General features: G+C 42.4%; 2 protein-coding genes across 5 annotated transcripts in view; both read right to left on the minus strand.

Annotated features, from left to right (window-relative positions):
* VPS8 (VPS8 subunit of CORVET complex) overlaps window positions 1-14,366 on the minus strand; it is a 248,815-nt gene that overhangs the window by 5,170 nt on the left and 229,279 nt on the right. The gene's annotated exons all lie outside the window — the stretch shown is intronic.
* Window positions 1,169-7,193, minus strand: LOC140598229 (large ribosomal subunit protein eL27-like). The gene has a single exon (XM_072752537.1). The coding sequence runs from the start codon at window positions 1,618-1,620 to the stop codon at window positions 1,210-1,212; it is 411 nt and encodes a 136-aa protein (XP_072608638.1). The 5' UTR covers window positions 1,621-7,193; the 3' UTR covers window positions 1,169-1,209.

A 14,366-nucleotide genomic window follows, 5' to 3' on the forward strand; every position in this document is an offset into this window, starting at 1 on the left:
AGACTTAACGAAAAACATGGTCCTGCTAGCTGATTTCCCAAATCCCTTTAGTATTACTGGCATAAACTGGGCATCAGGGCAGGTTAGGGAAAAGGGTGATACTTGTCTTTCATTGGCCATTTGAAACCTCAGCTGTGGAGCTTGCCATTACAACAGTCCATACGACAAGGGACCAGTCACCCCAAGGTCTGCTCTGCTTATTCCCTGGTTCCTTTGTGATAAGGTTTAACAAAGAAGGTCCAAACAGAAAAAAGTCAGTAGCAGTCTCGGTAAGGTGTTGGAGGATGGGGATTATGGTGAGGGGCAAGGCAGGTTAATTCAACAGAAGGTTTAAATGCCAAGTTAGCATATGATAAAGCAGCAAGAGCCAGAAAAGGTCTCTCCTTATAGAGGTACTTTTATAAAACAGACCGTGGCCTTAAAGGTACATTGTAAGAAAAAAAAAAATGTCATGAACTCTCATGAAATATACTACTATACTTCTTAGAAAAATGTGGATAGTACAGGCCACTTAATGGTGATCCACTGAAGAAATTCCCATCACACCTTGCTGAGAAAAGCTGTACTGGACACAAACCTGTTACTAATTGTATTTTCTTTTTTGTTTTCATCACTAGGGAGCTCAGGGCTAAATGGTTAGCTACACAGAACTAGCAACTGCTTAGGACCTGGTGGCAAACATCTTTGTATGCAATTATAACCCAGTTTTATATTATTATTATTTGGACATAAAGTTTTCTTCACTTATTTATTTCATCCTACTGGATTGTATTTTGGAAGCCAACTCAACTCATTTTGGAAAGTGAAGGTCAGGTCATCAAGAGAAAATGCCAGTGCTAAAAACAGAATCACGCTTTCACCCCCAGGAAACACTATGTGGCAGATGAGTCTATTCTAGGCAGAGAATAAACAGCTCTCACCCCTGGGAGTTTGCTCGCTGAGGCTTAAGTGCAGAAGTCTCAAATGATGGTCCAACTCGTGTTCTCTGATCCAGTACTTCTCCAATTTTAATGAGCATAAGAATCACTGGGAGAACTTGTAAAATGCAGAGTCTGGTTAGCAGGTCTGGGGTGGGGTCTGAGGTGCTGGGTTTCTAACATGCTCCCAGGCAATGCTGAGAATGCTAGTCTAGTCCGCGGGCCACCCTTTGAGCATCCAGGTGCTAATCTTTTTTTTTTTTTTAATTTATTTTTAATGACTGAAAGAACTCTAAAACCGCAGCTTCTGGAAGAACCACTTATTCTTGCTAGTCTTGTACCTCTCCTCGAACTTGACCTTGGCCTCTCGACAGGCCTTGTGTTTAAGAACAGGGTCTCTGAAAGCATCCTTGTTGATGACAGTTTTGTCCAAAGGGATATCCACAGAGTACCTTGTGGGCATGAGGTGATTGTAGTTATAAACTTTCACAAAAGACTTGATCTTTAACTTCTTGGCGATTTTCTTCTTGCCCATGGCAGCTGTCACTTTTCGGGGATAGCGGTCAATTCCGGCCACCAGAGCATGGCTGTAGGGATGGTCTGAGGTGCCATCATCAATGTTCTTCACGATGACCGCTTTGCATCCGGAGTAGTGTCCGGCCAGGACCAGTACCACCTTCCCGGGTTTCATGAACTTGCCCATCTCGACACCAGCCACTCGAGCCTCGCCAGGTGCTAATCTGTATTGCTAGAACAGCTCAGGATGGCCAGAGACTTCTGTCCTGAGTCCTGTGGTAACATTGTATTTTACCTCTTACTAATTCAACTGTACCAAATCAACCACTCCATTAGCATTTCTTTTTTTCCTAAGGCACCTACAGATTAGGGATGCTCGTTTTCAACACTTACTAGGTTCACATGCATCTTGGATATATGATAAGAAAATTTAATAAGGATATTTCTGCCATATGGTTTGTTTTGAATCTTATGGAATTGCAAAGTACTACACCCATTTTACTAAATTAGGGAGTAAGATTGTGTAAATTGAGAGTCCCAGACAGGGCCTTTACCTTATAAACCCTAGTCCCCCTCTGCTAAGAGAACAAATAGGTAAGCACAGAGACACAGACACACACACACACACAGACCTATAATTTCCAACAACATGGTCTGTCCAGAGAAGTATGTAGACATGGCTTGTCGGGGTCTTACTCTTCCTTTAGGCCCTTCAACTCCTCAGAAATGCCACAAAAAGGGGTTTCCAATGACAACGTCCTTCAGATATTGACAAATATGGCTGTTCCATGGGTGTGAAGTAACTGAGGATTACAGGTCCTATAGTACTGTGCAAGCCATCATCCTGGGCAACCAGACTCAACTAAGGAGTGGCTGCTGGAGCTGCCCTGGAATCCTCTGGAAGCAAAATCACTGTAGTTTGGAGATGCCCTATTCTTGGTGGGGCCATACTATCTCTGTGGTAAAGACAAGTCATTTGAGGCAAAATGAATGAGCTATTTGTAGACATGCCTAGGACCTAGTAGATGATCGCCCATCTTAAAATCCTTTCTGGAATAAGACCATATTTTTAAAAAAGAAGTATACAGAAAATGACTAATAAATCCCTGAGGCAGGGGTTTCTGTATGCTATTTCCATGGTTCTACAGGCTCAAAAAATGGGGTGGGAAGATAATGAGGGGAGGGAGAGGCTTCTGCGAGTCAGCTTGTGCATAGGAGACCTGTTTAGCTGGTTTGTATCCCGCCCATGCAGGCTCCCGCCCTATCACCCCTAGGCCTCATGAACTAAGATCCAGCTCTCTGGTTTAACATACATCTCTGGAGTCCCTACTATTATCAGGCCTGGGGTACAAAGTTGAACAAGAGTTGTTTAATGTCCCAGGATCTGTGGGACATCAAAATCCCACAAAAAGATTTCACCTTCTCGAGTGCGGATAAGCAAAGCTTGAGAGGTTACTGAGATATGTAATAACTCTACTGCTTATTTGCCGGGGTAGGCCTTGTTTGCAATATGCTATCACACCATCTACATAAACCATCACAATATCCCTGATACTGCCACATTTCTGAGCCCAGATTACACTCTTGCACATGAGACATGGAAGCCTCGGCTCTGACACACTCTCCAGAATGCCTTCCCTGTGCACCCCAGTCCTGTTAACAGAGCAGCTTCCCCAGGGCCCATGCTAGTCATTACGGTGCATCCACTACAGTGGGATCCTCTGTGCATCTGTCTCCTCCGTTATATTCCCCATGCTCTACAGCCAACAAATGTTCAAAAATCCATTGCAGAAGAATCACTTATTTTGGGGTGACTTGGAACTGTCCATTTTAGGTGTCTGAGCAGGCAAGCCACTTGGCTCTCCTGGCCCAGTGTGAAGTCACTGGCATTCATTCGTCTTCCTATTTTTAAGACTTGGATTTGTATAGATTGTGATTTCTGGTGTGTTTGTCTTATATTTTGGTGAAATATCAATTTCATTTTATTTAATTCCCTTTAGGGAGAGGATTATTTTTAAATTGTCAAAAACATAAGTGCCACCTCTTTTAAGAAGATAGGAAAACTTACCAAGCAAGTGGGACTTGCAGTTAAAAGCCTCTTTCTACTGTTGCCCCAATAATTCCTAGCACAGACTCTGCCATCCGGCGTGACCTTGGCCTGTGGAGGGGAGGCCGGGCCTGCCCCAAGGGCCTGGGACACCTTCACACTAAAGCCGTCTGCCTAAGCCCAAACCTGGCATTGCCAGTTACTAGATTACATTCATAGGCAAGTTAGCTATTGTCTATGAACTAGTTGGGTTTTTTGATAAGAGCTGTGCCCAGAAAGTGGCTGAGATTAGGAAGGTAATGCCTACAGCACATGGTAAAGGGCCAGGACGCTATAGGTCCTCATTTGGTGGTGTTTGCTGGAGGGGGCACAGGACGTGGGGGGGCGCTGTGGGCACCACACACAAAGCCAGCCTGCATGCGACACCGGTCATGCATACCTATAGTCCTCAACGCAGCTGCTGAAAGGGATAGGAAGGAGACCTCCCAGCACAGTGAGGTCCACACTGGCACCCGCAGCAATGGAAGGGATGCTGAAGAGAGAGAATGGGGAATGGGGGAAGCTTCAAGAGAACCAGAGCTCCCCAGGGACAGGGCCTCCGTCTCTCTTGCTCTCAGGCAGCCAGTGCTGCACCTGGCACAGAGCATGTGTGAAATACTTAATCAGATCTCAACTGGAGGCCGGGAGGGTTAGTGCAAGCAAGCAGATTTTCTCCCCGCTACAAGTTCACCGGAGCTTTCGCAAGCCCTCTAGACACAGGAAGAACATGGGGCGCTCGCTCAGACCGACCCGGACCCCATGTGGATTCTGCAACAACTAGCTGAGGGGCTCTGGCCAACTTATATCACTTCTCTCAGTTTCTTTCTCTGTAAACTCTACAGAACTATTGTGACCTGGGACCTGGCACCTATTTGACGTGTAGTAAGTGGCAGTGAAGACTGCCACTGGGTCATCTGGGCTCTGAAGAGACGCGCCCCAGAAGAGAGAACAGTGGGCTGCACTCAGGAAGCCTGAGCTCTGACCCCAGCATAGCTCCCCACATCACCTGGGCAGGTCACAGCACTCTCCCACGTCTATGTTCTCATCTATGAAACGGCAGCGGCAGCGCCACCACGGGCCATTCTCGGCCACTTGGCAAATACTTCCATGAGATAACTGGCATTTAGGGCATGAAGCTTTCAAGAAAGTAACATTTACTGAAGTTACTCGTTGCTTTTATTGTGCGATCCCATGCAAAGTAGGACAACCAACTCCTGGCACTAGAGACTGCGTCACAAGGACCCTGACAGCCCTGGAGAGAAAGAAGAGCCAGGCTGAGATGCTGTACAGAGAGTTGCCAAATCAGTGTCAGGCACAAAATACAAGTGGGAGCAACGAGGTTTGAAGGCAATTGCAGGGGGGCAAACCAGAAACACGGGCGGCTGTCCCAGGTTCCTAGGCCAGCTGGGCCGCCAGCAGAGACCCAAAGACAGGGATTTTCCGGCTGGAAGAGAAGGGGAAACACTGGATGCTGTCGGCCAGAGCACACTGTTTCCTTCCCATGAAGTCTGGTGATAAAAGCTGAACATCTGAGGGATAAACAATGACAGCCCGGTGACCCTGTAGCCCGCAGCGTGAAAGGAACACTGGTGGAAAACGTCCTGATGCCGGAGGGGAGCCCCGGGGAGAGGGGCGCGGGCTACCTGGAGCGCCAGCACAGTCTTGGGCACGCACGGGTGGCGGAAGCAAGGGCTGGAAGTAAGAAAACCACCCAGGCTTTCGGGATCCACAGACTGAACTCGCACAGCACCTTGCTACAGGGAAACCACTGTGACCCACTGCTGCCCGAGGCGGGGTTCCCAGGAACAGGGACAACGATAATGCTGGGGATCCTGGATATGGAGGCTCCCACACCGGGCAGGGAGAGAGGGCAGTCACGGCATCTCTCCAATAATGAGGTCCTGAAATAGAACCCCAACCTTTCTTTCCCTAATCATCTGCCCACACTAGCACATGAGCAGGTCAAACCGAGTTTGCCAGAGACGTGGGACACTTCCTATCATTCTGCAATGTAACTACTGGTCTCCCCTGCTCCAGGAGCCTTCTGCGGGCATTTCTGTAATCTGCCCGGGGACATGGAGCTGGAGGTGGAACGGGATGAGGGGAAGGAGAACCCATTTACCCCCTTTCTCCCTGCCTGCCACTAGCCTCACTTTTCAATCTATCTGTTCCAGGCCTCAGACTTCTGCCACCACCTAAGCTGTCTCCAACTAGATATCCTTAGTATTTTGCCTAAAATGAAACCCTGGCTTCAGACATAAGAGTGAAGTGACACTTCCCTACTCCCTGCAAGCAGAAAACACGTTTCTTAAAATTCCCATCCATGGAGGCACCTGGGTGGCTCAGCAGTTGAGCGTCTGCCTTCCGCTCAGGGTGTGATCCCGGGATCCTGGGATCGAGTCCCACGTCGGGCTCCCTGCATGGAGCCTGCTTCTCCCTCTGCCTGAGGCAGGTGTGTCTCTGCCTCTCTGTGTCTCTCACAAATAAATAAATAAATAAAATCTTAAAAAAAAAAAAAAAAGCAAAACCACACTTTGCAGTTGCCTATGTTTTTACAAGTCATTTTTTAGGCATAATGAGACTATTAGTTTTTGCCACCACAGGTCTTCCCAGGTGGTTGCCTTTCAAAGCGGACTAGGCAGGGAGTAGCCAAGCATGGAGATGTAGAATATACAGGTATCAGAGACTTTAAACCCATCTGGGGACAATTATTTTTGTGAGGGAGCAAGATGGGTAGACAAGCCAAACAAAAATTATTGTGTTCCTTTACTTAGTGACACCGCGTGATGTGCTAACATTCTGGATGGTCCCAGCAAGGATCCTGGTGGGGCACTTGGGTACATGCACTCCCATCACACTGAGTAGTTCAGATGGTCTGTGGGAAGTCCATAACACCTTATACATTCATAGCACCCTGCGTTTGTCACCAGCATAGGACCGTGGGCTATAGGATTAGACCTAACATCAAGAGCCACTCTGGGTCTTATAAACTGTATTTTAACATCTCTGAACCTCAGTTTTCTCCTGTGTCAATTAGAGACAGTAAAGGCTAATGCACACATTGGGTTAACGTGTGCATTAAACATGAAAGTAACTAGAATAAAGCCAGAGACCACTCTAATCCCCTTACAAGAGCCTCATGAGGTAGGGTATGCAGATATTTTCTCTGTTGTATGGATGAGATAAACTAACATCAAGGGTAGCAACACAACTAAATAGTGTCACTAGTTAGTGTCAGTGCCAAGTTCAGAATTTCTTCTGATAAGGCAGAAAACGTGCACGAGCACCCAGTGTATGCACAAAACTATCTTCACATTGTTTGCTCTGTGAGGCCTCTCACTGAAGAACTTACCTGCTTTTTAAAAAAAATTTTTAATTCCAGTATAGTAGCATACAGTGTTGTGCTAGTTTCAGGTGTACAACATAGTGATTCAGCAATTCTGTACATTATTCAGTGCTCATCATGATAACCGTATTCTTTAATCCACTTTACCTATTTTACCTATCCCCCACCCATAACCCCTCTGGTAACCATCAATTCTCTGTATCTAAAAGTTTGGTTTTTTTCTTTGTTCATTTGTTTTGTTTCTTAAATTTCACATATGAATGAAATCATATGATATTGCCCTTCTCTCACTTATTTCACTTAGCATTATACCCTCTAAATCCATCCATGTTGCAAATGGTAATATTTCATTGTTTTTTTTTCATTGTTTTTTTATGGCTAAATAATATTACACACACACACACACACACACACACACACACACACACACACATCTTCCTTATCCATTCATCTATCAGCGGATACCTGGGTTGCTTCCATAATTTGGCTATTGTAAATAATACTGTAGCAAACATAGGGGTGCATATATCTTTCTGAATTAGTATTTTCATATTCTTTGGGTAAATACCCAATAATGGAATTACTAAATCATATGGTAGTTTTATTTTTTAACTTTTTGAGGAACCTCCATGCTGTTTTCCACAGTGGCTACACCACTTTGCGTTCTCACCCATAGTGCACAAGTGTTCCTTTCTCTACATCCTCACCAACACCTGTTGATTCTTGAGTTTTTTTTTTAGCCTTCTAACAGGTGTGAGGTGATATCTGATTGTGGTTTTGATTTGCATTTTCCTGATGATGAGTGATATGGAGCACCTTTTCATGTCTGTTAGCCATGTGTATGTTGTCTTTGTAGAAATATCTGTCCATATGTTCTGCCCATTTTTAAATTGAATTATTTGGTTTTTTGGTGTTGAGTTGTATACATTTTTAATATATTTTGGATGCTAACCCTTTATCTGATATGTCACTTGCAAATATCTTCCCCCATTCTGTAGGTTGTCTTTTAGTTTTATTATTTCTTTTGCTGTGCAGAAGCTTTTTATTTTGATGTCATCCCAATGGCTTATTTTTGCTTTTGTTTTACTTCCCTGAGGAGACATATCTAGAAAAATGTTGCTACAGCCAGTGTCAGAGAAATTACCGCCTGTGCTCTCTTCTAGGATTTTTATGGTTTCAGGTCTCACATTTAGGTTTTAATCCATTTTGAATTTGTTTTTGTATATAGCGAAAGACATGCTGCTGTCCGGTTTTCCTAACATAATTTGTTGAGGAGATTGTGTTTTCCCTGTTGCATATTCTTGCCTCTTTTGTCAAAGATTAGCTGACCATTTAATCATAGGTTTATTTCTGGGCTCTATTTTGCTCCACTGATCCTTGTATCTCTTTTTGTGCCAGTACTATACTATTTGATGACTATAGCTTTGTAGTGTATCTTGAAATCTAGGTTGTGATACCTCCAGTTTTGTTCTTTTTTTTAAGATTGCTTTGGCTGTTGGGGGTCTTTTGTGGTTCCAGTTTTCTAAGAACTTAGCTTTTGTCCTTAACATTGTCAGCTCTCACTGGGCTTCTTCAGTAAAAAATACATTTTTAAGCATGACACTACTCATCATAGCTCATTTCATCAGCTGTTCTCTCTCCAGAGCCTTCCAGTGACACTTCATAGGCCTGATGGGAGGAGTTTTTTTAACTAGAAAGCAGAATCATGAAGAATCTTAGAAAGAGATCAGAGGCCATCTGTGTTCAGGAGCATGGCATAGGCACCTTGCCCTCCAGCTAGTCCTACTCTGCTCCTGACAAAACCTTCTGTGTCCTTAAAAAGTGACTTCTATCTGGCTTCCTCCAGACTAAGGCCAGGGCAAGGCAAGTGAAAGAAACCTCTGGAACTAGACTACCCAAGTCAGGTCTGGGTTCCACCGCCACTCAGAATGACCTTGGGCACAGCATTGTACCCCAGGACCTTAGTAGCTTGAACTATAAAATAATAGAAGGAAGGCCCTCCTAGGGATTTTGTGATGATTGAATAAGGGAACACACACAGTGCTCGTAACAGTGGCTGGACAGCAGCACTTGCTCATTTAGTAACTGAGCTGCTGCAGGAATGGTGGTTGTCAGTCCTTTCACATCTTAGCCTACTTAATCCAGCATGTTCTTCCATGAAGTCACTGTGTTTCTTTTTAATTATGGTATTAAAGGTCTTGGTATTGTTGTGGTCTTTTTAAAAAGATTTATTTATTTATTTAGTTAGTTAGTTAGTTAGTTAATTTTTCATGAGACACACAGAGAGAGGCAGAGACATAGGCAGAGGAAGAAGCAGGTTCCCTGCCAGGACCCTGGGATCGTGCCCTGAGCTGGGAGGCAGACACTCAACCGCTGAGCCACCCAGGCGTCCCCAGAATGTGGTTTAAACTTTAAATAACTAATATCGTTTCTTGATCAAATGCATTAAAACCTGCCTATTATCTTGACAATTATTATTATAAAAGGTTGATCATCAACTGCCTCATGGGCATGGGAAACTCAAATTTCAAATACAATAAAAAATGACTGATGGATGTTGCTGGCCTCAGGGTACTGCAACATTAGAAAAAGAAAGAAAAAATGGTAGTCCTGGGAAATAAAATGGATGACAACTGGCCTGGGACCCTCACCCCCTTCCTCCTTGAGGGAACTGTCCTGGGCAAACTTAGGTTTCTGCATTGTAATGTATTGTGGTCTTTTTTGTCAGGAAAGGAAATCTAAAAAAATCTGGTCTGATTTATTTTTCTAAGAAGTAGAGTTACAAAGAAAGCTTCTTTGTAACTTCTTAGTGGGGTGGCATCTTTTTATTGCTAGTCAGGAATCCTCCTTTGTCTTATCATTGACCTTATTAAAAAAAAATAAAAACAGGGAAAGCATTCATTTCATATATGTAATTAAGTCTTGCTACCCTTTGATTATCTAACTGTTGCCTACTTAAAAACAAAGTCCAACAATTATCTTGATGGATGCCAGCATGGGCTTGCAATTCTGACAAAGAGCTCTTCTGAGGCTAGGGTCCTCAATGACTTTCTAGCCAGGACTGCTGAAACATTTTCAGTTTGAGTACTCTTATCCATCTTAACTGTACAGACCTAAAAATAAGAGGAATACAGAATCACATGGAAAAGCAAGTTTAGGGCAGCCTGGGTAGCTCAGCGGTTCAGCGCTGCCTTCAGCCCACGGTGTGATCCTGGAGACCCAGGATCAAGTCCCATGTCAGGCTCCCTGCATGGAGCCTGCTTCTGCCTGTGTCTGTGCCTCTCTCTCTCTCTCTCTTCCTCTCTTTCTCTCTCCCTCTCTCTCTCTGTGCCTCTCATAAATAAATAAAATCTTAAAAAAAAATTTCCCCTCAAACTACAGAGACTTCCAAATCTTGCTATTATAAATTAATGGTACTGAACTAGACTAGCTCTCCCATAACAACATAAAATCAGCCAAACTATATATAAGCTGTTGTTTTCTAACTTTGGACAAACGGCAGAATGGGACTGTTAATACTCAATAGAAGGGAAACATTCAAAGTGAGTCCCATGACTTCCCTGGAATTCTATCTGGAGACACTTTCTGGAATGTGGCACAGGGAAGTAGAACCCAAGTAGAATCGCAGTCTTGCTGAACTGAGGAATTAGAAACAGGGGTTTGGGGGCTGGGCCATGGGTAAATCTGAAGAGGAGAAAGCTGAGTTGAAAATCTACATAGGAATTCCCTTAAATTTGAGGCCTAATACTCAGCAACACATATGTGGGCAAGACTCCAGAAGCCTGTCAGAGAACAGGTGCTAGGGAGCTTTGAGTTAAAGGGAGATTCTAGATGTTGCAAACTGCTGAGAATACTGGGGTAGCCCAGGTGGCTCAGTGGTTTAGCACCGCCTTCAGTTCAGGGTGTGATCCTGGAGACCCGGGATCAAGTCCCACGTCAGGCTCCCTGCATGGAGCCTGCTTCTCCCTCTGGCTGTGTCTCTGCCCCACCCCACCCCCCATCTCTCATGAATAAATAAAATCTTAAAAAAAAAAAAAAAAAAGACATGGGAATACTAACCAGCTTAGAGTACAAAGACCCTGAGTATCCAATGAGGGTGAGACTACCAATGAGACTACTAAAAACCTAAATATTAGGAGCAGGCATCCTAGACCTGCCTGAACACAGCTTAAAAGTAAGCCTCTAAAATACGTAACTGATTTAACAGAAAATGTTTCAGCAGAACATCAAATTTAACAGAACATCTTTTGTTCTGCTTGCCAGAACAAAATTCAGAAGTCTCTAAAGGAGAACAACAAAATCCAGATGCTCAATAACACAGCATCCACAATGCCTACCACACAATCAAAAGTTTCTAGATAAGTGGAGTAGGAAAATATGACTTATAACCAGGAAAGCAACAGATAAAAACAGACTCAGAGACAACAGAGATATTGGGTTAGCAGACAAGGAATTTAAAATATCTAATTTAATATGCTTAAAGATTTAAAGGATGGACCTAATAAACGAATACATGAGGGAACCCTAGTAGAAAAATGGAAACTATAAAAAGTACTAAATGATGAAAGGTTTGTAAATGAACCTATAGCACTGCAAAGTTCCTATATTTTATGTTAGGAGTAAAAAATTAACTCTAATTAGATTGTGGTAAGATGTGTTCTGTAATCCCTATAGTTGCCACTAAAATAATAAAGCAAATAGATACAGCTAAAAAAGCAATAGAAGAATCAAAATCAGTATTAAAACAATGTTCAAATAACCCCAGAGAAGGCAGAGAAGAAGTAAGAGAGGAGAATACAGGTAAGTTTAAGAAGAAAAAGAAAAAAAAAAAAAAGGCAGACAAGTCCAATTGTTACATTAAATTTAAATATATTTAACCCTTCAGTTGAAAAGCAAAGACTGTCAGATTGGAGTAAAAGAGCAAGACTCGGGCAGCCCCGGGGGCGCAGCAGTTTAGTGCCGCCTGCAGCCCAGGGTGTGATCCTGGAGATCCTGGATCGAGTCCCATGTCAGGCTCTCTGCATGGAGCCTGCTTCTACCTCTGCCTGTGTCTCTGCCTCTCATTCTCTCTCTGTGTCTCTATGAATAAATGAATAAAAAATCTTAAAAAAAAAAAAAAGAGCAAGACTCAATTATATACTGTTTTCAAGAGATGCACTTTAGTACAAAAACAAAAATAAATTGACAGTTAAAGGATGGAAAAAAGACATATAATCAAAACATTAAGCATAAGAGAGCTTGAATGGCTATATGTGGAGATGACAGGTTTTGATACAAGGAATATTATTAGAGATTAGGAGGAACTAAAGGAAACACACAAAGCAAAAATCACATTTGGAGGTCTTTAACATTCTTTCTCAGTAGTTAATAAGATATCTAGACCAAAAAAGTCAATAAGCATACACAAGATCTGAATAACACTAATAAATGCCTTCACTTGATATTTATAGGAATTACACCCAACAAATGCAGATTATACTTTGCTTCAAGTGCACATAGATAGAATGTATGCTTGCCCATAAAAAAAAGTCTCATTGACTTTCCAAAGAATTATATCATACAGGTATGCTCTCTGACCACAACAGAGTTAAATTATAAATTCTTAATAAGATATCCAAAGAAGCCTCAAATATTTAGAAACTTAAAAATATATGTATAAATAACCAATAAGTGAAAGAAGAAATCACAAGGTAAATTAGAAAATATTTCAAGATGAAATGATAATGAAAATACATTAGCAAAATCTGTGGGATGCAGCTAAAGTAGTACTTAGAAATTTATAGCTTACAATTTTTGTATTAGGTAACAAGAAAGGCATAATATTAATGATCTAAGTTTCTACCTGAGGAAGCTAGGAAAAAAAGAAAAGCAAATTAAACCCTAAGTAGAAGGAAGACAAAAATAACTAAATGGAAGTTGTAGAAATGACAAGTATAATATTTGATATGAAAAATTCAATAAATGATTTTAGTAGACTTGATAATGCGGAGGAAAAGATCAGTGAGTTTGAAGATAGGTCAACAGAAACTATTCAATTTGAAGCAAGAGGAAATAAGGTAAAAATAATGAAGGAAGTGTCAGTGATCTGTGGAACATGAAACTAACATATATGTAATTAAAGGTCAAGAAAAAGACATTGGGGCAGAAAAGATATTTGAAGAAACATCAGCCAAATGTTTTCTAAACTGATGAAAATCAAAAACATGCATATCCCAGAAGCTTAAGGAACACCAAGAAAGAAGGCAAAGAAAACCATACCTAGGCATATCACTGCGGAAAACAAAGGATAAAATGAAACATTGGAAGGCAGCCAGAGGGAAAAAAGGATGCATTAGAAATATACATGGTGTTATCATTGGCTTCCCTGGAAAAAAAGGTCCAGAGGTAGAGATCTGCACACCAGAACTTACTGGTGGGTGCTTGGGATGGAAATCTATGGGGAAGTAAAGGAAGCAGAATTGGGCAGAGGGAGAAGTTAAACTGTGATGCAATCACCACAGAGGTCCCCAGGTCATCCAAAGAGCTCTGAGGCTCAGATGGCCTTGAAGAACTGTCCTGCATTAATACAAGGTGTTCTGACCTTTATAACTCTTCAATTACTAGGCAACTAGTCATCAGATGCAGGCTGCTCTCAGAAAGAGGCTGTCAGCTTCGGACGAGGACAGATCTCTTTAGCTGAGGACAATTCCTAGAGAAGGATGAGCTAAAACTTATCAGTTGCTAAAACTCCTAGCAGCTGAGGGCATGAATGCTTCTCACTCTCCTGAAAAATGGGAGAAGAGAGTGCCACTGCATCCATAAGAAAATAATGGTAAGAATTACTACTGATGACTTATTAAAAACACGCAAACCATAAGACAGTGGAACAGCATTTAAAATGAGCCGAAAGAGGGACGCCTGGGTGGCTCAATGGTTGAGCATCTGCCTTCAGCTCAGGGCATGATCCTGGAATCTGGGATCGGGTCCCACATTGGGCTCCCTGCTTGGAGCCTGCTTCTCCCTCTGCCTGTGTCTCTGCCTCTCTCTCTCTCTCTGTCTCTCATGAATAAATAAATTAAATATTAATCTTAAAAAAGATTAATCTTTTAAATCTTAAAAAAAAAATGGCCAAAAGAAAAAAGATACATTGTGATCATCATGAACAATTTCTCTCCGCCCCCTCCCCTGACTTGTGTGCTTGCTCTCTAAAATAAATAAATGAATCTTTAAAAAATCTGAGATACTGTATCTTCATTTGTTTAATATCTACCCCTGCCAGCAGGATGGGAGCTGTGTGAAGGCAGAGACTGGTTTTGTTCCTACAGAATCCCCTGCACTTAGACCCATGCCTGCTACATAGTAAGTGTCCAATACATACTTTTTAAATGAATTTAAGTAGAATTTGAACTAGAGGCTAAAAACAAGGCATCACAAAGGCAGATGTATGGACATGGGATTGGTTATTCTTAGGAAACGAGAAAATTCCATTGGTTAATGAAGAAAAAAGGTAAATGCGGGCTGG

Source organism: Vulpes vulpes, chromosome 3 (assembly GCF_048418805.1).
Source record: "Vulpes vulpes isolate BD-2025 chromosome 3, VulVul3, whole genome shotgun sequence".
Taxonomy (NCBI): Eukaryota; Metazoa; Chordata; class Mammalia; order Carnivora; family Canidae; genus Vulpes; species Vulpes vulpes.